The sequence below is a fragment of the Canis lupus genome, chromosome 10 (genome assembly GCF_003254725.2).
Source record: "Canis lupus dingo isolate Sandy chromosome 10, ASM325472v2, whole genome shotgun sequence".
Lineage (NCBI taxonomy): Eukaryota > Metazoa > Chordata > Mammalia > Carnivora > Canidae > Canis > Canis lupus.
Genome location: NC_064252.1, coordinates 65,647,671 through 65,671,148, shown reverse-complemented (window position 1 = coordinate 65,671,148; position 23,478 = coordinate 65,647,671). Strand labels below are relative to the sequence as shown.

Below are 23,478 nucleotides of genomic sequence, written 5' to 3'. Positions count from 1 at the left end.
TACCAGATAATCAAATCTAAAGTAACTGCATATGTAGTAAAAGTAACATAACTGAGTGAGGGTCTGAGGAGCTCTTCTCAGAAAAGTTCAGGAGCCAAGTCACATCTATTTTAGCCTCACTCAAACTGGCTTCCAATGGCTCAGGCTATTATAATCCCAGCTTATAGAAGAGCGGTTTTTATATTTACTTGCAGAAGTATGCACATGAGTGTAGCATTTGCAGCTGAGATATGGCTACACATGGTATGTACCCACCGGCATTTACATGGACACCTTGAACATGCAGAGCACACAAAAGTTGAGCTGTGCTACTTCTCAATGCTAACTCTATCGTAAAGGTACTGAACCTGACTCCAGTGCTTTGGGAATGACAAAACTTGAATCACCGCCGATAGGCATACACTTTCAAATGCAATTTTACTGTTAATGATCATTAAATCAAGGGATGAAAGTAACTACATAATCTCTACTATGAAAATTTACTCCCTACTAGAAGTTTAGATTTTTGGATCATCTTCCATTTAATTTATTGCTTGTTATAAGACAACTGCTATTTTTATTACTTTCCATTATTATTCTGCTCCTCAGTCATTGCACAAAAATTAGTTTGGTGTTTATTTAATTCAGGGTTAACCAGACAAGTAAGCAAACACTTGCCTTTTACAAAATGCTTCTGAGTAAATTCCTCCATAACCTGAGTGTATAGAAGAAAGGCTTTTCAACTAGGACTCAAACCCTGGGTGCAATAAAAGGTTATAAACTTATTTAATACTGAGTAAATACAAATTTTTGTATAGCCAAAAAACACTATAAGCAAGAGACAAATGGAATTAGGACATGTATCTGCAATAGATATCACAGAGCTATTAATATAAATATAAAAAGAACTTTTATTTTTTTTTAATTTTTAAAAAGTTATTTCCTTTATTTATTTATTTTTTTTAAAAGATTTTATTTATTTATTCATGATAGTCACACAGAGAGAGACAGAGAGGCAGAGACACAGGCAGAGGGAGAAGCAGGCTCCATGCAGGGAGCCCGACGTGGGATTCGATCCCGGGTCTCCAGGATCGCGCCCCGGGCCAAAGGCAGGCGCCAAACCGCTGCGCCACCCAGGGATCCCTAAAAAGAACTTTTAAAAACGGAGAGGGAGAATTGCAAAAATTCTACAGAAGCAGCAGCGAAAGCCATGAACAGATAATCCACCAGAAAAAGATAAAACCAGCCCTAAACATAGAAAAATACGTTCACCTTCACTTTTAAGTAAAATACAAACTACATTGAGATATCACATCAGTCTCGTGACTGGCATAAAAGTTAAAAAGCTGCCAAACCATGCCCAGCTGTGGAGACAGAGGTGCCCTCATCTATTACGGTAGGAAAGAGGAGGGTCCCACTTGCCACAGAGGGCGCTGAGCAGTAACAAAACTACATGCATTTATTTATCCTTTGACCTAACAATTCCCTCTCTCAAAAATTTTTCAGAATATACACACCAACCAGTACAAAAATGTGCACAAGGTTATTAACTCCAACATTATTTGTGTGCAAAAATACTGGAATCTACCTAAAGAACCAAGATTCACTGAACAGACCATGATATGTATACACTGGAAAAAAGGAGGATGACCACTAGGAAATGGTACAGGACTGTTTAGGATATATTAAGTCAAAGAAGTAAAGTGCAAAAAAGCATTTATACTATGCTACCTTTTGTGTAAGAATACATACACTCAGAAAGGATAAGCCTGAAACTAATGAGACCAGTTACCTACAAGAGAGAGGACTAGGGTGGAGAACAAGGGGTGGGGACAGTCTATTTCCAAGGATCCTTTTTATGTAGTTCCAACTATACATATGGTAATGTTTCATCCACAAAATTCTAGATAAGCCAGGACTATCCTGTGCCACAAAACAATGTGCTCAAAGAGATAACAGCATGTCAAAGGACACAGAGGTATGTTTGAAGGGGCTCTCACTGGCCAAATCAGGAATAATTTGAGCATCAAAATAAAGACAGTAATAAATTATAATCACCGGACAAAGTCATGAGTCCATGATGATAACAAACAGAATGAGGAAAAGCACCTCCTCATGCTGGAATGCCAATTAATAAATATAGAAGGAATGATGGAATTAGAAAATCACCTTTAATAAAAAAGGATTTAGGCAAGAATCATCAACAGACACTAAAATGGGTGGTGGGCAGAGTTTGACGAGGAACAGGAGATCAACACAGTCTCAAAGAATTTTCCTACAAAAAGGAGAATTATAGACCAATATCCCAGATGAACATGGATGCAAAAATTCTCAACAAGATACTAGCCAATAGGATACAACAATACATTAAGAAAATTATTCACCATGACCAAGTAGGATTTATCCCTGGGATGCAAGGCTGGTTCAACACTCGTAAAACAATCAATGCGATTCATCACATCAGCAAGAGAAGAATTTTCCTACAAATTACTTATAAACTAAGGAAAAATACAAAAACTAAACAGGAAGCTTCATTAAGAGCTTACTAATATCACCAACAAAGAACAGCAGATCTCATCTGTGGATGGGAGACCCTGATAAGCACATAGCACCTAAGTAGTATTCCAGCCCCAAATGCGTAACCTGAATCTACTCATGAGAAAATATTCAAACTCAAGTTGAGAAAAATTCTCTAAAATAACTGGCCTGTGGTCTAAAAAGATGTCACTGTCATAAACAGATAAAAGGTAACTAAGAGACATGACAACTACATACACTGTGTGATCGTAGACTTGATAATCGCCTGAGGGAAAGAACAACTGTATAAAGGACATTACTGGGACAGGAGATGAAACTGAAAAGTGGATGGCAGCTAACAGTAGATCAGTAATCAATCTCCTGAGCTCAATAACCGCACTGTGGCTGTAAGAGAATACAATACCTCTCTTCTCAGGAAATACAAAGCAAGTACTGAGGAGTAAAGAGGACTTACGTGTTCGATGTACTCTCAAAAGGCTCAAGAAAAATGAGAGAGGGAGAATGAGAGACAGAAGAAACATGCACAACATCAAACTTAGAATGTGACACTGGGTAGAGGGTATACATGAGTTCTATCATTCTTGAAATTTTTCCTTAAGTTTTGAACTATTAAAAAAAAAGTTTAAGGTGGTTTCTGAGACTCAATGATATATACTCCACATCCAGTGCCACCCTCAAAACATTCTTTTGCCTTATGTGTTCAAAAACATGAGTGAGGTAATAGACAATTCGGTCATTTTAACTGCACACACTCCATCTACTGACAAATAACTTTGAAACTATCATTATGATGTACCTGGTATCAATGTCAGCTGCCTGGATTGTGTTAAAAAGCAATTCAGCAACACCTACTCCCTCAACATTGATCAAGTGAGGCTGAAATAAAGCTTCTGGTGCTTCAAATCTCTCTCCCCCAACTTTGATAATGCGGCCATCTGGGAGCTAGGAACCAAGAATAACAGGTATTAGTCAGCAAAACATTAAAAAATTTCCCAGTGTTCTTTAGAACACTAGTACTTCAAGCACATCTGTTCTATAACCAAAATCACTTATCAACAACATTATTTCTTCTAAAATAAGTCTTTCAAAAAGAAAAAAAAGTTAAAATAAAATACAGTTAGATAGTTATTATCATGCTGTTCTGTTTTTAAAAATGCAGAACATGCCAACATGCCATGCTCCAACACATCAGGAATTTCTTGGAAAAATCACCAATGCATGGACATGTTATGTTCCATTGCTATGTGCAGTTGAGCATAAAAAGGAAGCAATAAACAACTTGTGCATTTGGATTACTGCTGGTGTCAATGCTGCTTCTCTATTTTAACATATTTGTGATTTATTTTTACCATGTAGCAGAGCATAGACACATTCAGTTAAAAACTTTAAAGAATTTACCAAATAATTACACTGTGAAACTTTACTCTTTTGCCATCATCAGTTTCATCAGTCTACTCTTATTTGTTGTGCAGCTAACCCAACAACACAAGTTTGAACTGCATGGGTCTACTGACACACGGTTCTTTTTCAATAAATTGAGTACTGTAAATGTACTTTCTCCTCCTTATGATTTTCTTAACATTTTCTTTTCTACCTTACTTCATTGTAAGAACATGGTATATAATGTATATACAAAATATGTGTTAGTCAACTGTTCATGTTATTGGCAAGGCAGTGACAGGAGGCCATTAGTGGTTAAGTTTTGAGGGAGTCAAAAGTTATACACTGCAGAGGGGAATGGCGCTCTAAGCCCCTGTGCTGTTCAAGGGTCAACTGTATATTTTGTAATCCACCTCAAATTCTTTGAGAAAGGAGGGGAGAAATTAAATAAAACATGTTTGACATTTGTAGTTCCCTCATCTTTTTTCTCATGCCATATTCTTCCAAATAAGTCATGTAGATGAAAAATTATAAATCTAGAGGTACTATCAAAAAAGCTTTAGTTTTAAATTTTATTTATCTTATTTTACTTATTTATTCATGAGAGACACACACACAGAGGCAGAGACATAGGCAGAAGGAGATGCAGGCTCCCCAACGCAGCACTCGATCCCAGGACTCCAGGATCACGCCCTGAGCCAAAGTCAGATGCTCAACCACTGAGCTACCCAGGCGTCCTTCAAAAAAGCTTTAGAAAAGAATTGCCAGGGCAAATCTGGAGATCATTAAGTTGCTTGTCAATTATCTGGATCAGTATTTCTTAAAAAATAAGACAATATTATTTATAAAGATTAAGTTATTCTTAAAATGACTATTTCAAACATACTTGTGATCTGCAGAGCCTACATGAATCAAATGGTTGAAGGATACTTGCTTTTACTGCCTATTACTTGATTTCGTTTTAGTAATAACTAGATCAAATACGAGATATGGAAGTACTTTAAACCCAGATGACAATTAAGATAACAAGAAGTTAAAAATTCAGGTAGAATCAACTCCCCTAGTATAACCAGGGGTCTGAGTTCTGAGTCTTCCCAGTTACACTTTCAAGTTAACGTCTGTTTTGAACATCTCATTAAGAAAATACAGTCAGGAAAAGACTGCCACCTGCTGAGTTATTGGAGCAATGCTACAGGATGAGCACTTGCCAAAGTGTGCTTCATACAACACGAGTGTCATGAAATGCTGGAATCCTGTAGTCTAATAAGGCTGAGAAACCGGCAGTATGCCATATTCTCACAGGCACACACATACTAGCACAACAAAGATTCTGAGAAATTCTTCAGTAAAGTGGAACCGACTCCCAAACTTACCGGACAATGTAAACACATGTTGAAAAATGCTACTCCAGATACTAGAATCTCAAAATAACATCTCTTATCTAATTATGTCTTAAGGTAGAAAAGCAAGTTATGGTTCTTGCCGTATTTCACATTATGTCGTGTCTAAAATAACTAAATCAAAGAATCTTATTGTAGAAAGACATTAAAGGTCACACATATACACATACCGTAACAACCCAAAAACAAAAATACTGATTCTAAGAAAACCTACATAAGCACACACCAATGATCATGGTCCTCCATTTTAAACCCACATATATATTAAATACTGGAAATACTTACTGTATAAGATTCAACTAATACTGTGGTTTCTAAGGCCAGCTTCTGCTCTTGCTCAATATTATACCCCACATAACACAATTTTTCTTTAATCATGCGAACTGTTTCAAAGTCAGCAGAATGGTTGAAGGCATATCCTCGTAAAAGCAGCAGCTGATAGAAAAAACAGTAAATTCACAATTATTCTGTGAGTTCTACTCTGGCAAAAGCTATCATGGCTCACGAAATAGCTCATGCCCATAACAAATGGACAGTGAATCCTTAGGTCTTACGGAATGTTTCAGAAATAGGAGTAGTACTTTCCATAGAAGGATTTATATTTCGATTGTATAGAGAGTGAAAGAATGAACAGTTCATGAATAATAAATGGGTAAAACAAGCTAAAAAAACTAAGCTAGTTTTTAAAAATTACTGCTTGAGTGCTAATGTTTAGATGGTTTTGATAATCAAAAGTCTACATATTAATAAATAGTTTAGTACCAGACTCCTGTAATCTGCCATTTGCTCAATTAATGCCATACTCATGAAATACCCCTAGGTCTTAGAAAGTTTTATCCCTAACTTCTAATATTATATCTGACAATATTTATATTAGCAAGAGCATTTGCTAATCAAATACACAATGAGAATTCAAGTAGCTAAAAACAAAACAAACAAACAAACAAAAAAAAACAAGAAAAGCCATAATATGCATCATGAATAAATTGGACTTTTCATATAAAAACTTTAAAAATTAATCCCCTAATCTCTGTGAGAAAATCCTTGGAAATTCCTAAGCGGAATTTTGGCTTGGAATGAGAATATTATAGTTTTCATTAACTTAATCTCATTACTTAAATGAGATGAAAGGAACTCGATGTCAAGGTGAAGACTTAATACAAACCCATTGTACTGCACAGACATCACCCAAGAAGAGTTTCTCAACAGGAGCACCAATGATACATTGTGGACCTTAATGACTCTCTGTTGTGGGGGCTGCCCATTCGCTGTAGGATGTTTAGTAGCATTCCTACACAGCTGGAGAAACCAAAACGTCTCTCTCTAGACATTGCAAAATGTCCCTGGGGGACAGCATCACCCCTGGTGGAGAGCCACTGACCTGGGGTATAACCACTAGTTATACTAACCAGTCTAAACTTAAAAAAAAAAATACTCATGCCTCTAAATGACAGCCTTATATGCTTTCTCAGGCATTATTTTATTATTTAGAAGATTTTATTTATTTATTCACGAGAGACAGAGAGAGAGAGGCAGAGACAGAGACAGAGGGAGGAGAAGCAGGCTTCATGCAGAGAGCCCGACGTGGGACTCAATTCCGGAATTTTGGGATCATGCTCTGAGCCAAAGGCAGATGCTCAATCACTGAGCGACCTAGGCATCCCATTTCAGCAATATTTTAAATAAAATTATACTAATTATATTTAGAACTAAACTTTAATATGGAGAACACTAAAAACTGGATATATTCCATGAAAACTACTAAATATTGAAGTCTGGTACAACTGGGCCCGATTGTTTAAAGATTTGAGAGAGATCTTGCACATCTGTGCCAGTAGGGCAGAGGCAGAGAATCTCAAGCAGACTCCCTACCCAGTGCAGAGCCCGATGTGGGGCTTGACACTGGGCTCAATCTCATAACCCTCAGATCATGACCTGAGCTGAAACCTAGAGTCAGATGCTTAACTGACTGAGCCACCCAGGTGCTCTAACTGGGCCCTGTTTTTTTTATTTTTTAATTTTTTTTTTTAATTTATTTATGATAGTCACAGAGAGAGAGAGAGAGAGGCAGAGGCATAGGCAGAGGGAGAAGAAGGCTCCACGCACCGGGAGCCCGACGTGGGATTCGATCCCAGGTCTCCAGGATCACGCCCTGGGCCAAAGGCAGGCGCCAAACCGCTGCGCCACCCAGGGATCCCTGGGCCCTGTTTTTAATCAAGCATCATTAACTTACTATCACTGTTTTTCTGGGGAAAGACAAGAAAAGGGAATCCAATCAAGATTATGGTTTTAACACATGGTTTTTGTTTTCTTAAAGATTTTATTTGAGAGAGAGCTCGCATGCGTGCACAAGCGGGGGGACGAGGGGGGACAGAAGGAGGACAAGCAGACTCCCTGCTGAGCAGGGACTCTGACAATGTGCGGCTCAATCCCAGGACCGTGAGATCATGACCTGAGCCCAAGGCAGACACTTAAAAGACTGAGCCACCCAGGTGCCCCTCAAAGAAAGGTTTTATGGCAGAAAAGGCCGCCTCTCTTGTTCAAGAAGTTTTAAGGTCTCTTCTTAGTCCCCAGTCCTCAGGAGTAGCAAACATAATTACGTAATGATGTATTCTATTCTCATTACTATACCTGAGAGCATGTGTGTAAATCTTACACAGGTTTTTATATGAATAATGGGGTAAATGGGTCATTCCCTCTGTGGTACAGAAGATCTGCTATGATCCTGACAGGATACATTCAAATATGTTAAGTCAGTAAAAACCAAATTACAAAAGTCAATTTCCTTCTTTCTTTCTTCTTCTTTTTTAAAAAATATTTACTTATGTGACACTGAGAGAAAGAGGGTGGGGGAGAAAACAAGCACAAGCAGGGTAAAAGGCAGAGGGAGAAGGCTCCCTGCTGAGTAGGGACATTGCAAGGCTCGATCCCAGGACCCCGGGATCATGACCTGAGCCGGAGGCAGACACTTAACTGACTGAGCCACCCAGGTGCCTCTAAAAGCAAATTTCTGTGAAACCTCTTCTGCTTACCTTGATAAGATATCTGGTAATATCCCTTCCAGCAATATCCAGTCTCCTGGTAAGGTGAGGGAGAGAAAAGCCTTCATACACTGGACATATGTGAGTTACACCATCTCCAGAGTCCACCACTACTCCAGTCAATAAACCTGTGTGAGAACCAGGAGGTTTTAAATAAAAAGCCAAATCAGAAAAATCAGAGCGAGCAAATTTCAAAAATTAGTACAGAAGCCAAACTAGAAACTTCACCAACCAGAATGGTCTAGAAGTCAGCATTTATTATTTGTTATTTTGCAATTTACTTCTAACATCTAGACACTAAAGTGGGTGTTCTCTCACACACGTCTCTTGTGAGACTTTTAGTCTAACCACGCGCTACCCCAGGAGATGGGAAGAAACAGATTCTGAAACCTATACTGAAAAACACGTTCTTAAAGCTCAGTATAATTCGCTTATTTTTCTTTCCAATTTAATCTTGATCCCTGAATTCCCTGAAGTGAAATTTTCTTTTAATTTTATTTTTTAAAAAAGATTTTATTTATTCATGAGAGAGAGAGACACACACACAAAGGCAGACGGAGAAGCAGGCTCCACGCAGGGAGCCCGACGTGGGACATGATCCCAGGTCTCCAGGATCACGCCCTGGGCCAAAGGTGGAGCTAAACCACTGAGCCACCTGGGGATCCCCCTCTTTTTTTATTTTATTTATTTTTTTAAGATTTTATTTATTTATTCATGAGACACAGAGAGAGAGAGGCAGAGACACAGTCAGAGGGAGAAGCAGGCTCCATGCAGGGAGCCCGACGTGGGACTCGATCCCGGGACTCCAGGATCACGCTCTGCGCCAAAGGCAGGCGCTAAACCGCTGAGCCACCCAGGGAATACCCCCCCCTCTTTTTTTAATAAAATTTTTAAAAAATTTATTTGACAGAGAGAGAAAACACAAGTAGGGGAGGGGCAGGCTGAGGCAGAGGGAGAAGCAGGTCCCCCCAGGGAGCGGAGAGCCCCATGCCAGGCTGGATCTCAGGATGTTGGGATCATGACCTGAGCTGCAGGCAGATGCTTAACCGACGGGGCCACCCAGGTGCCCCTGAAGTGAAACTTTCTAAAGCATCACAGTAACTTTTATGAAAACCATTGTGAGATATAAATACTACATGAATTGATAGTAAACTTGTTGAAATAATGTACTTATTATTTTTGTTTTATAATATAGTCCAAACTCTGTTTTGGAAAAGTTCCTATTGATACTAGATAGCTGGACACTTGAGAACCATTAATCTTGGTTAGCCAAAGGATCACTTCAATTATTCACCAGAAACAGAAAGACAATGTCAGTTGAACCTTACACTAAAAGAACAGCAAAGAAGCTGCCTTGTTTCCCATACATATATTTAAAATAAAAGTGACTGCAGATGTTATCATCTGCATTAAGGTTAATTCAGGAAAAAAAAAAACAACCTTTTTCTGACTCAAATTTTCTAATAGTTAATAGTCTAATAATGTTTCTAACAACAACAAAAAAAAACAAAAAACTTTTTTTAATCTTATAATATGCAATGTTTACCTTTCTTCACTTGATCTTGGCCAAAAGGCCAAGAAACGATTTTTCTTACCCGTTATTTTATATTATCATTTTCACATCCCTGAATAGGCTCTCTCCCTTTCTTTTTTATTTTTATTTATTAATGATTGAGAGAGAGAGAGAGAGAGAGAGAGAGAGAGATGCAGAGACACAGAGGGAGAAGCAGGCTCCATGCAGGGAGCTCGACGTGGACTTGATCCCAGGTCTCCAGGATCAGGCCCTGGGCCGAAGGCGGCGCTAAACCGCTGAGCCACCAGGGCTGCCCCGCTCTCTCCCTTTCTTAATACAGACTTGAATGCACTATAATATTTACTCATGATTCATTCATCTTTGATACATTCATTCAATCCATCTCCTTTTGAAGCTGGTATGTCTTGATTGATGATTTTCTTTCATAAAAAGCTTCATAAAAATCATCTACTGCCTTTTATTGCTGCATTCCTCTCGAAAAGAAACATTTCAGTGTAAAAAGAGGAATCCACATCATTAATTCAAAAATACTCCCAGTAACATTAACTAAAGAAGAGATTTACATTTCATTTTCCAAACAGACCTTCTCATCCAACTTCACCTTATTTTCTCCTACTCCCATAGGTCACAGATTAGCCCTCCCCTGTACAAATCTGACCCATTTCCAGTGGCACACCATTTTGCCACTGGAGTACCCATTCTCTCCACTTCGATTCCTATGGATTCTTTTTTTTTTTTTTTTAATGATAGTCACAGAGAGAGAGAGAGAGAGGCAGAGACACAGGCAGAGGGAGAGGGAGAAGCAGGGTCCATGCACCGGGAGCCCCACATGGGACTCGATCCTGGCTCTCCAGGATCGTGCCCTGGGCCAAAGGCAGGCGCCAAACCGCTGCGCCACCCAGGGATCCCTCCTATGGATTCTTGAAGGTTGAGTTTGTACCTGTTCATTTTCACCTTTCCTGACAACTCTAACCTCCAGATTCCCTAATTCCAGTTTTTCCCTTCAATCCTATCTGTAGCATGCAGTCAAACAGCTTCCTAACTCACTACGTCACTTCCCTTATTCACAACCCTTCTATGGCTCCAAATATCTTCTTCCTATTTTTGTTTAGCACTAACCACCTCACTTAGTAGAATGTACTGTGGCTCAGAGTTTTTTAGGTCATTATTAGACTATCATTTCTCAAAATTAAGGATTCAACAGTTGAACAAAAAAATGGCTAAATATCAATAATTAAGAGAGGGTATCTTCTCATTGGACAGAAATACATGAATACTGCAAGAAAAATCTGTTAAGGTCAGTTTTATTCAAATACAATTCAAACAAAAATTCACTTCAGCAGAACTGTCCCATCCTCACCACCTAAACTATTGTCACCAGCTTAGATTCAAATTTTTTAGTTATGTTTTTTTCAAAGTATTTTCTAAAATAATTTCTAAAATTTATTTTTCTAAAAATGAAATAAAATTGCCTTGGTGCAGGCACACTCCTTGTAAAGTAACAAGTGATTTTTAATTCCTCTTTAAAGGAAAATTACTCACAGCTGGAATATAATCATCTTAAGGTCAAGAAGAGACCACATCTAGCTTACTTACTACTACGTCCTCTGCACTAAACACAGTACAAGGTACATTCCACTTGGTGAATGAATAAAAGCTTCTTTAAAAATTTAATTCCTCCAAGAGTTTTCTAAGTGTCTATAGGTAGTACTGAAGACAGTTTAATAAGCCAACATGGATTTTTTCCAAGGTGATTTTTTTTTTCTTACTAATTCATGTTTAGAATTAGATGGGTCACCACAATATCAAAGCGAGTCTTCTAAGGACTATGTCATACACACTAATTACTAAGGCTGAAGACTTAGCTCAGGTGTCACCTCCTTCAGAAACCTTCTCTGACATGCTGAGTGAAATTATCTGTTTCTGTATCTTTTTCCCTATTAGACTCTAAATTCTTTGGGGGCATCTTCACATTTCAAGTGCTTAACAGACTATGTGGCACATATCTGAGAGCCCCATAAATTCTCTACTAAGACTAGTAGAATATAAAGAACTCTCCCACACAGCCATTTTTTTTTTTTTTTTTTTTTTTTTTAATTCATGAGTGACACAGAGAGAGGTAGAGACAGGCAGAGGCAGAAGCAGGCTCCCTGCAAGGACCCCAATGCAGGACTCGATCCCAGGACCCTGGCCAGGATCATGACCTGAGCCAAAGGTACACGCTCAATCACTGAGCCACCCAGGTGCCCCCACACACAGCCAATTTTTATTCTCAATAGTAAGGGAGGCAGTTACTAATGGCAGCACCAAGAAAACGTAAGTTAGGAAGGCACTTCCAACTGTGTACCTTCTCCTCTACTGTGTATACAACAAGCAAGACTTTATGCTAACTTTTTTGGATCTCTAATGTATTTTTTTTTTAGCTCTGCCAATTCTAAGGACAAATTCCATATTCACTCCTTACTGCATGAAAAATATTTACAAATAGTCTAAAAGAGGGAACTTTTTAAAAATTGAGAAGTTTTCTTTTTACCTTAAGTCTTTTCTTTTAAGGAAGGAAATAAAAATATATGTGATATTTTATTTGACAAAGTTTAGAAATTATGAAAATATTTGAATACTTGAAAATATTTATTTATTTATTTTTAAGATTTTTATTTATCTATTCATGAGAGAGGCAGAGACATAGACAGAGGGAGAAGCAGGCTCCATGCAGGGAGCCTGATGGCGGGACTCGATCCCAGGATTCCAGGATCACGCCCTGGGCCGAAGGCAGACGCTCAACCACCAAGCCACCCAGGTGCCCGGAAAAATTTTAAATAAATATATAAATACCGTGCTTTTCTGGGATTTATAACTTACTGAAAAATCAAATTCCTCTGACATAAAATGTACTTAATGTCTGCTGAGTTATTTTAAAAGTCAAGTTTCACCTACCTTGAGCATACAAAGTCAGAACTGCCTGGATAGCTACATACACACCAGAAAACTGGTAAGTTTCAAACATTACCTGAAAATGCAAAAGGAAAGAAAGAAATGCTGGAATTTAGAAGTTACATAATAAATACTTTTATGCTTTCTTGACGTCACAGAGTAGATTAGTTAAAACAGAATCAAAAGGGACCTAAAGGAGTCCTCCATTCTCCTCAGCTGTCACAGAGCTCCAATGCGGGGAACAGAATTTTGGATATATACTGAGTCCTCAAGTATTTCATAAGTACTATATAGCAAAGTTTTTTTTTTTTTTTTGATTACTTATTTATTCACGAGAGACAGAGAGAGGCAGAGACATAGGCAGAGGGAGGGAGAAACAGGCTCCCTGCTGGGAGCTCGATGTGGGACTCGATCCAGGGACCCAGGATCACGACCTAAGTCAAAGACAGATGCTCAACCACTGAGCCACACAGGTACCCCCAAAGGAAAGATTTCTGAGTGTCTTAGTTAATGGCTAATTGGAGTGGAAAAAAGATTTCTGCATTTGAACAAGCCTTTCTTTAATGATGTCCCTTAATAAAAATATCTTTAATTTAAGGACAAACTATAGAAATTGCTTAACTGCTGACCCTCCCCCAACCCCTTTGCTCCAACCTGGGCCAAGCCTGGAGCTCTACCACCAGCAGTTAAAAAAAGAAGAAAAAGAAAAAAAGAAAAAAAAGGGAAGAAAGAAGAAAGAAGAAGAAGAAAGTAGTAAAACATCAGGGCAGGAAGACAAAAATAAATGCAGTAATTCCTGAATGCTGGCAGATATAGAAACTGCCTAGCTGTTACACCCACTCTCCCAGCTTGAGCCCCAGTTGTGGCAGCTATGGCACCACTCTCAGCTGAACCACACCAAATAGAGGAGTCTCCTTGTGCTCTATGGTCACAACCATGCTCATTCTCTGTAGTCTAGGTGGGCTAGGAACATTCTGTAGGACTTTTTCTATCATCTACAGTGAGTACTACTTGACTGGCAGTGCTGCCCACCACTCTGAAAATCTAGATACATTTTATAACTGATCACAATGAGAATCACAAAGGTTTAAATGTTATAACTCTGAAACATATATTCATCACTTAAGCAACTAGATATTCTAACCAGTATTCTATTCCATCATCCCCCATTCTCCCTCCACAGGGAAGAAAACCGAAGAGTGGAAGATGAATTTGCATTTGTCATCTTGAAAGTCCATCAGAATTTGGTTTTATTTGTAAGATAATTAGAAAGTATTTGTAGTACTAAATCAACTTTCTGGATGAGATTAAAGTAGGGCATTATCAGTCACAGCCAAATTTGCACCCCCAAGTAAAAAGAATATTAATATAAGGTGAGACCAATTCTTGTCATTCTAGGGGCGGGGAAATAAATAAATAAATACACACATACAACTAGCTAGCAGAAGAGGCATCCAGGTATCATGTCATCTCCCTAACTTTTCATCTGAAAGGAAACTTGGTTCATTCCAACACTGAACTGCTTTCCTGAAGAAGTTTCCATGTGTAGGAGGAACCTTTTGATTTAATGCAAAAATACCTCTTCTCTGATTTTACAATGCACTGCTAAAAATAAAATACCAATTACAAATAACTACTTATTCATCACAAAGTACTAGTACTTAGAATAAATTGCAACTAAAATATGAACTAATACAGTATAGGCTATCTTTCACAGTTCTAGGGGTGATCAGGGAGGAAAAAAAGTAATAAGATATAAGCCATTAAGAATTACATGGATTCTGTAAATAACACCAGGATCTTAAAATTTTAAAACACTTAATATAAAACTTAAGTTTAATCCAGAATTTAAAAATATTGTCTAGCAACAATCTCATCTAAAATCCTTCCAAAATTTCCATCAACACCTAAATATGGTCATAAAAATAAAACAATATTAAGTTCTATCTGCAAAGCCACTAAAACAGATTTTGTTTTACAAAAAAGAAAAAATTACAAATTTTTACTTCATATATAACCAAAGACACATAGTATCTACCTCATATAAAACAAAACATAATGAAAGACAACCTTGAGAAGCTACTTATCTACACTATGAAAAATGCAGACTACTTCTTGCTCTCTGTACCTGCTTCCCAAAGAGCCCTTCCAATCTCCTGTTGCTAACTCCCACCTCCCTGGTCCTTAGCCAGCTCACTACTATCTGCTCCCACTTCCCTGGTGAACTGATTATCTATATCCTGATGATTCCTAAGTTGCTATCTGTAGCCTCGGGCTTTTCTCCTGAACTTGATCTTTTATAGGTCTCTCTGCTATCGGAAAACAAGAGCAATCCTATGAAAACTTAGGTAAAGCTGAAATATTGTAAATCCAAAGAAGCAATTACCATTAATTTATATGGAAAAATGCTGTGAGTGTTCCCAACCCCCAAAATAACCTCCTTAGGTTTTTCTGATACTCTAGGGAAAATCTTGCTAATGGATGCAGAAAACTAAAGCACAGATGCTCACAGACACAGTTCAAAGCTATGGTGCCCTGATGCTGAGTGTAGGTCCGGGGAAGGAGAGGAGCTTGACGGGGCCACTCCTGCTGTGCAGGGTGTAGCTGCCTCTATAGGCTCGCTGCAAAACAAGTGCTGATGCAATTTTCACTTTCCCTCCTTTCTCATATAAGTGAAAATCCTCTTCAAATTTCTTTCAGTTAGTGAAAAACAGGTACTAATGTAGGTCTTTGGTAAAAGTGGAGTGGCATAACATGAACTTTTGAAAAGGGGAGGGTACCTCTATCTCTCTGACATTTTTGATTGATGTCTAATGAAGGCTGACCAAAACTGAACTCCCGATCCATTCCCCTCAAATCCTGGTCTACTTATCTCAGTCTTTTCCCATCTCAGTTAATGGTAACATCATCCTCCACATGTCCAAGCCAAAACCTTTGGAGTCATCTCTGACTCTCCCCTCTATTACCTCTATTACCCATATTTAATGCATTAGAAAATGCTTTGGCCTTACCTTCAAAATAGATCCACAGTCAGGCCACTTCTCATTACTTCTGCTGCTATTACACCTAATCCTAACTATCATTTTCTGCCTCGATAAGTGAAAATCTTCAAATATGGTCTACGCAAAACACAGCAGCCACAGAAATCTAAATTGGAGCATGTCCCTTCTGTGTGACATGGTTCATTTCACTTGGAGTAAAAGAATAATTCTAAGGGCCTGAAAGGCCCTAGATGATCCTATTATTTCTCTGGCCTCATCCCCTATTGCTTTCCCATACTGGCTTCCTTGCGGACTCTAATATACCAGGCTTGTTCCCATTTTAAGACCTTCACATTGGCTACTTCCTTTGTTTGGAATGCTTTTACCCCGTATATCCTGGCAGATTCCCTTACTCTTTGTTTAAACATCACCTTCTCTCAGAAGCCTACTCTCGAACTCTATGAAAAATGTAACCCCCACCTCCCTTAACCTGCTCTTCCCCCCCCCCCCTTTATCATCTATATTCTTCTAAGGAACCATTCAACTAACTCACTTTTTGGGTGGCAGGGGTGGGGTGGCGTAGAGGGGTGGGTGTCACCTGCCAGAATGTAAGTTCCATGGCAGTAGGATTTTATTTTGTTTACTGATATATCCTACTTAGAAATAATGACTAATTAATAGGATCGGGGGGGGGGCAATTATTTTCATTGCCTTTATCCTTAATAACAATGGTAAAAGAATCTTTAACACCATATCACAGAAGCACATATATACATTTAAAAACTTACCTCTACAATCTTCTCTCTGTTTTTGGTTGGGTTCATGGGAGGTTCTGTGAGTAAGATTTTACAATTTCTGGTATCTATGTTAAGTTTCTCTGGTCCAAATGTATAGTCCCACAGGTGTTTCATGTCATCCCAATTTCGTACTATGCCATTTTCCATAGGGTAGTTAACTTCTAACATTGAGCGTAATTCGCTTGCCTCGTCACCAACCATAAGATCCTAGAAAAGTATAATATCAAGGCTTTAGGCCAAATTTTTGCATAAAATATCTTTAGAAAATTACATTTCCATGATATTTTTGGAAAACTTGGGGATAATTTAATTTTAATTTTTCTGGCACTTTCAGATAAAGTTCTTCATTCCACTAGTTTAAAAAATCTTTTCTTTCAAGAACAATGCCTTGGAAAGTTTAATCATGAATAATAAATTTTTATGTACAACGTGGTTTAAATCAATAAATGGACCTTACCTTTAATACATATGTTTCCAAAAGAAGAGCATTAGCACAAATAAACCCCACATTTTCATATTTTGGAGGGTTTTGTATGAGGTTTCATCTGTTTCTTTTGCTCAAATGTTCAAAAAATAAGGCCTGTGATATGTGAAATAGCACATCAGGGAAAAAAAACTTGTAGAAAAATGCTCAATGCATGCAGCACACGTCTTTGTACTAAATATCGAAATGGTAAGTGTAAATGATACGTTTTAATGTACTATAAAGCATAATGAAAGAAGTTAAAAATAAAATGATTCTTTATTATATTGTAATAATGCAAATATGCACCACGCAACTTACAAATTTCACAAATTTCTACCTGCACATGCCTCAGAACTGAAATTTTCTATATATGTCTCATCAAGATCAATGGAAATTTGTAGAGATACCAAAAATTAAGACACAGGGAAACAATTTTTAAAAATTATCTCATGAGCAACATTTTCAACCTTAAAGTATAATACTGGAAAACTATGCTAGCACACAAGAAGCAGAGTACTCACAAGTCTTGTCTCCAAGGAGAGCCAGAGCATACTTAAGATGACCCACATTTGAAAAGTCAAATTTTGTATGTATAATAAGGCTAATGATGTTGTAGAATTTATTTTAAAAATCAGCTTGTCAAGATAAATAATCCTGATTTCTACATATACTGATAAATTCACCTTAAAAAAGCTATCAGAAACAGCTACTGTTTGCTACAATACCATAAGTTTAAAACATGAGGAAATGAAATGTTAAAATTAACATAAAATGTCTCAAAATGAGGTTTAAATATATATGAGTTTAAAACTTTAAAAAATGGCAATTTAAAAAAAGATCAGAGGTAAACCAGAGTGAGAGCTCAAAAAAAAAAAAAAAAAAAAAAAAAGATTTCTGGAAAATCCACTGAAAGCAACAACAAAAAGGAAAAACAAAGTTAAAGCAGATGCTAAAAATGTTCACTAAAATTTCTCTGTTGCAACTAATTTCTTCTAAAGTAATATTAGCATAACTTAAATACTTAAATTTCTTAAATATTAACTGTTTAAAATCATCTGATAGGAAAATGGAAAATTAAAAATCTGCATCTGTGAATTCTAGTCAATGACATGCATATGATAAATTACTTTAGAAGTATGTTGATACTTTGAATATATCGAGAGGCTGATGGAGGGATGAATAAATAAAATGTGATATGTCAGCAGAGTGAATATTAATGTCAGAATCTAAGTGATGGATATATGGGTTTCACTGTAAAATTCGTACAACTTTGCTATACATTCTAACCACTTAATAAAATGTTAGGGTGGAATCTATACCTACAAGAACATACGTTACTTTTAACCATTAACAAATATAATACAACAATTTTGTTACTTACTTTCCTCTAGAATGTATCATTCTATTAGATGGCTTATATAATCAATACACATTCACAACCATAGTTCATCAAATTTAGAATAAGTCTGATTTGATTTCATCAGAATATTTACTTTTATTTCCATGCAAGAATACAGCTTTACATGTCTGACCCAATATGAACTCAAAATAAAAGCCTCATCTATCTACTTCTAAAACAGCTATCCTAAAGGATTAACTGAAAGAAACATCTGGCATTGAATATTTTACCATTCCTCTGAAAAAAAGGGCAGTTAAAATGGAAAAAGGTGTTAACCTACGAAATTAGTGCAAATAATTTAGAGTAACTCAAACACCTAATTCAAAAATTTATCCATATCTAAAATTTTAATTAAAAAATCATAAAACATATAATCTTCCCTAGAATATTTCAACTTCAAAAAATACAAATGCTAAGAGCATGTGACTTGCCCTCATACCTCAGAACCTTAGATTTTTACCATCCTGAACTTCATCCCTGAACTTCAAGCCTAAACTACCACCTGTTACCTGAAAGAACGAGAAATCACAGAAACTGAGATGCTGTTTCAAAGGCATTTATATTTTACGAAAAGCAGGCAGTATAGATTATATTTGCCAAGAATTATTTTGAACAATGACACCTCAAATTGGAAAACAGAATGAACATACTTTAAAACCACAATTAAATCCCTAGAAGGAAATTCCATTAAAAAAGTTTATTAAAGCCTACACGGTTCTCTATAAATGTACTCTTAATCTCTAAGATTTTACACTAATGCATGATCTTTTATTTAGAATAAATATAGGAATTTCCATTTAAATGTTTTCATTTATACAAAAGAAAACTCCAAAAAGATACTGTTACTAGTTAAAATATAAATCACTAGAAATGCTTGATATTCATCTTTGTCAAAGCTGCTTACAAATAATATCAAAAACACACAAACCTGAAAATACCTACTACTGAAGCACTTAAGAAATACCACACAAAAATATAAAGAAGAGTGAATATAAAGAAGAGTTGGATGTGCCCAACTTCTAGTTCAAAAGACAAAGGGGCCACATGATGCTATTTACTTAGGGGGAAGATCTGTTGTTTATGTAAAAGTCTTATAAGACTCACATTTTTCTTATTTATCCTCAGGTAATGTTATAAAAAATCCGCTCATCAATAAAAATGGCAATCAATCTCTTTTCTTCCCTTTTTACAATCTATAGTCATTTGCATATTAAAGTTTTACTCAATTTATTACATATTTGCTACCCAACCGGAGGTAAATACATAAGACTATGATACGCAATGTTCAATTTAACATTGATCAATGAAATAGATTTATCCATATGTAACAACTTCACCCCAATGCTCTGGATCACACATATTCTAAATAAAGCTACTTGGTTTCTAATATTATGCACACCACATTCCATTTTAATTATAACATTCATCTACAAGAAACACAAGGAAAACAATTCAAAACTATGTTAGTAATTAGTTCTGGTTTGGTCCATTGTATGCAATCAGGAAAGTACAGGACTTAATTAGTTGCTACTAAATTGAAGCAATGAAAAAGGTTAAAAATCAAAGTACTTAAAATTAAAATATGGAATTACCCCCCTCCCCAATACTACAGGGACACAAAACAACAACTACTGTCCCGTCAAGCAAAAGTGGAAAACAAACAGAGAGCATGTGTGTAACCTCACTTACCATCTTTTTGTTATTCTACTTCAACAGGTCAAGAAAGGTGAAGAGAGAGAAGGTAGAAGTAAGAGTCAGAAAAGGCCTAAATAAAATCCTCACTGAAATTTTTAAACATACAAGCAATAGAGACAAATTAGGTAGAGGTCAGATGCAGTTCTATATTTTACGGAGTTAATAATTAGGGCCAAATTAACATGGACAGTTATTACTCCTGAATGAAAATTAACTCATTAAACAATTTAAATTTCCAGTTTTTAGTCTATCACCACATTTTAGCTAACAAAACACAAAATGTATAAGTCAATCCACTAGGCACAGGAATTCCAGAAAGTCAAGTTTCTTTAATTCATTACTGAATTTAAGAACCTTAATTAAGGAAAATAAATAACAGAAAAGGTCTAGCTGAGTAGGTAGAGGGTGAGTTTAGAGTGGCTTTTCCAAGCTCTAGTAGTCAAGTTAAATTTGACACAGATTTCTTCTACTATTTTCTACTGGAAGAACAAATTAACTTGAGAGACTTAAAAGATTGAACAGATTGAACAGAACTGAGCCAACAGAACACAGAATGACAAACCATACAAGCAAATGCTACGGGGGAATTCCTTAGCAAAAATGTCTTAGAATATGGACTAGTTTCATTTCTATCACTTGGCCTTAAAAAGCAAGAAAGTGGGAGTGAAAAGATATGTATTCATTTGTGCCATGTTAGAGAATACAAATGGTTATATGTGATGTATCTGTACACCTCAAAAATGTTATTATCTGTAAATTATATAAAAGATATTCTTTAAAAGCCTGATACTGAATAAAAATGTGACTTCCAACTTCATTACAAGGCTGTCCTTATCACTAGTATCAGCTAAATTTTAAGCTGTTCATTAAAGATTAAATTCAATCAGAATGAAAGGCATTCACAAAAAGAGAATAAGGTATCCCTAAATTTCCCAAAAGAAAAGACCTTGGAAAAAAAATGATCATATTGACTGTCCCACTTGATTGTAAAATAACGAAAGAGGCCAGAATCTTTCACTATCTTAAGCTTTTAAAAATTTAACCCAGAACCTCAGTTTCAGTTGGCATTTGTACTCATTGTGTAACTCAATTCTCCAGTACCAAGAGCAAAGCGCTACCAAGTAGCAATCTTTCCTAGCTATTAGTACCTTTCTAGATATCTCAAACAAACATCCCAAAGGGGTCCACTTAACTCATATTTCAAAAGACTCATAGTCTAACTCAAGTTTTGCCAAAGACTGTCCAGATAGGACCAACAATGTTAGCTTGTTCACAAATAATTCAGTAAAAGGACCCCAAAATTTGACTGCATTTTTTATAATCTGATCCCTAGGCCACCAGAAGAATTTAAGTCAACTGGTGACCACTGTCTTTTTGATTGTTCTATTTTTTCTTTTAGAATATTGTAATTCCCACTTGATTTCCAATCTCTTTAATACAGAGAAAAATCTATCATCCTTAATGTCCAATCTCTCATGTTTAAGTACAGTGAGTAGGTAATGACAACCTTCCTCCTCTCTCCCTACAGTAAGATAAATAATGCAAGGCCAACTCAAGACTTGCATGGCTCTTCCTGAACACTAGAAAATCAGTTACTATATTAGTGAAAAAAGGAACCAATAAAATTTATAGCCTGTTTTCCTGACTCGCAATATTAAAAAGGAGGAGGATCAGGCCATGAGAACATGAAAAGGAGAAGTCTTAGGTCCCAAATAGACAGTAACATATAATGAAAAATATATGGAGTTGAAAGACATAAAAATATCAAGCTGATTTCTTTCAAACATATGTAATAGAACTTTAAGTCACTAATACAATATTCACATTAATATATAAAAATCTTATTAAGAGTTTTACTCCATTCAGAGAGTAATGGCATTTCAGTTTTTGTGTCTTTCTTCAAGTGTGGATATAAATTAAAAATATAAGAAATTCTGCCTCTTAACTTTCTTGGTATCATATCTTAAAACTACTTAATTCAAAGAACACTCCACAAGTTTTGATCCTCATTTATCAATAAATAAAATATTACCTTGATTTCAATGTTTCCCACTTTGGTGGTTGATCTGATAATAGGTCTTCCAACCAAAGCTGGGAAGATGTGTTCTGGAAAGTTTGAGCCTGCATATCCACACTTCACAAACTAGAAGAGAACAGTAAAAGTGGGTTAGTGTCAAGGTATTTACTATGTCCACTTAAAAACAGCATCTGAAAAAAATCACTTTGCATTTATACAGTATTTTAAACTTTTGGTGCTTTCAAATTATCCAACGTAGTCACCCAATCTATCACATCTTCCTTTTATTTCCTTTATGGCATTGACTACTTCCAGAGTTCAAGTGTATTTACTGGTTAACTGCTTATTTGGTGCATAAAGCTCCCCATTACAGGAAAAGTCTCAGGAAAACAAGGAGCTTAAGCTGAGCAGTTCATAATGGAGCCCAATGTCTCAAAGAAATCTCAACACACCGTGGTCACACAAGTGGGACTGGGACAGATTCACTCAACAAATGCTAATAATTTTTAGAAAGAGAAATGTTAGAAACTGGGCAGAACTAAAGCTTCAATTTTCCTAAAGCAGGCTTTCATTTATCTCTGTCAATTCACTTAATCAACATTTATAGGGAGGAAAAATGGCATCTGACTAGGATGTTAAAATAAAATGGTAGGCATTTCTGACTGCTTATACTTTTACATTTATATAAATGTACTTTGTAATACCAGGTAACAGAATTTTATATTCGGACAGTATAGTTCTCCAAAGAGGACATAACACTGATTCTGATGATATTTTGTAAGAAACTGATACACTAGAGAAGTTAACAACTACAGTAAACCTGAAAATAAAACCAAGGGTTTTTTAATTCTTATATCAATAATACAGTCTGTTCAGTCTTCTTTTTAAGAGCAGACATTGCAAGGAAATGCAATTAAAAACCTTAGGGTGGGAGGAGGAAGCTATAGCACAGGAAGTGTAATCAGAGTCTCTACCCTCTTCCTTAATAAGTCTTTATTCAATGTAGGTTCTCTTGTGCAAGGATTTTGTGTCTACTGATGAATCCCAAGTGCCTAGAACCGTGTCTGGCATGTAGGAAGTGCATACTATGTAACTGATCAATAAAAATTAAGTTTGCTGTTGATTTGAATGTATGATACTATGATTATTTTAATACAGAGAATACATTTCATATTGAGAAAAAGTGCATTGTATCATGGCTCCAGGCACCATACATTCTCTGAAAAGAATTAAGGAGAAAAACAGTATCTGAATGTGACACATGACAGTAATAACGAAAAGGTTGACAGAAACTATTAACCTATCCCTTCACAGAAA

At 36.5% G+C, this 23,478-nt stretch overlaps 1 protein-coding gene across 1 annotated transcript in view; it reads right to left on the bottom strand.

The window, feature by feature from the left end:
• ACTR2 (actin related protein 2) overlaps positions 1–23,478 on the bottom strand; it is a 36,946-nt gene that overhangs the window by 6,478 nt on the left and 6,990 nt on the right. Inside the window, exons 2-7 of the mRNA XM_025469520.3 lie at positions 22,177–22,287; positions 16,576–16,791; positions 12,810–12,882; positions 8,330–8,466; positions 5,583–5,732; positions 3,314–3,459 (exon numbers count right to left, since the gene is read on the bottom strand). Coding sequence (XP_025325305.1) covers positions 3,314–3,459; positions 5,583–5,732; positions 8,330–8,466; positions 12,810–12,882; positions 16,576–16,791; positions 22,177–22,287 — 833 coding nt within the window. The remainder of the gene's footprint in view (positions 1–3,313; positions 3,460–5,582; positions 5,733–8,329; positions 8,467–12,809; positions 12,883–16,575; positions 16,792–22,176; positions 22,288–23,478) is intronic.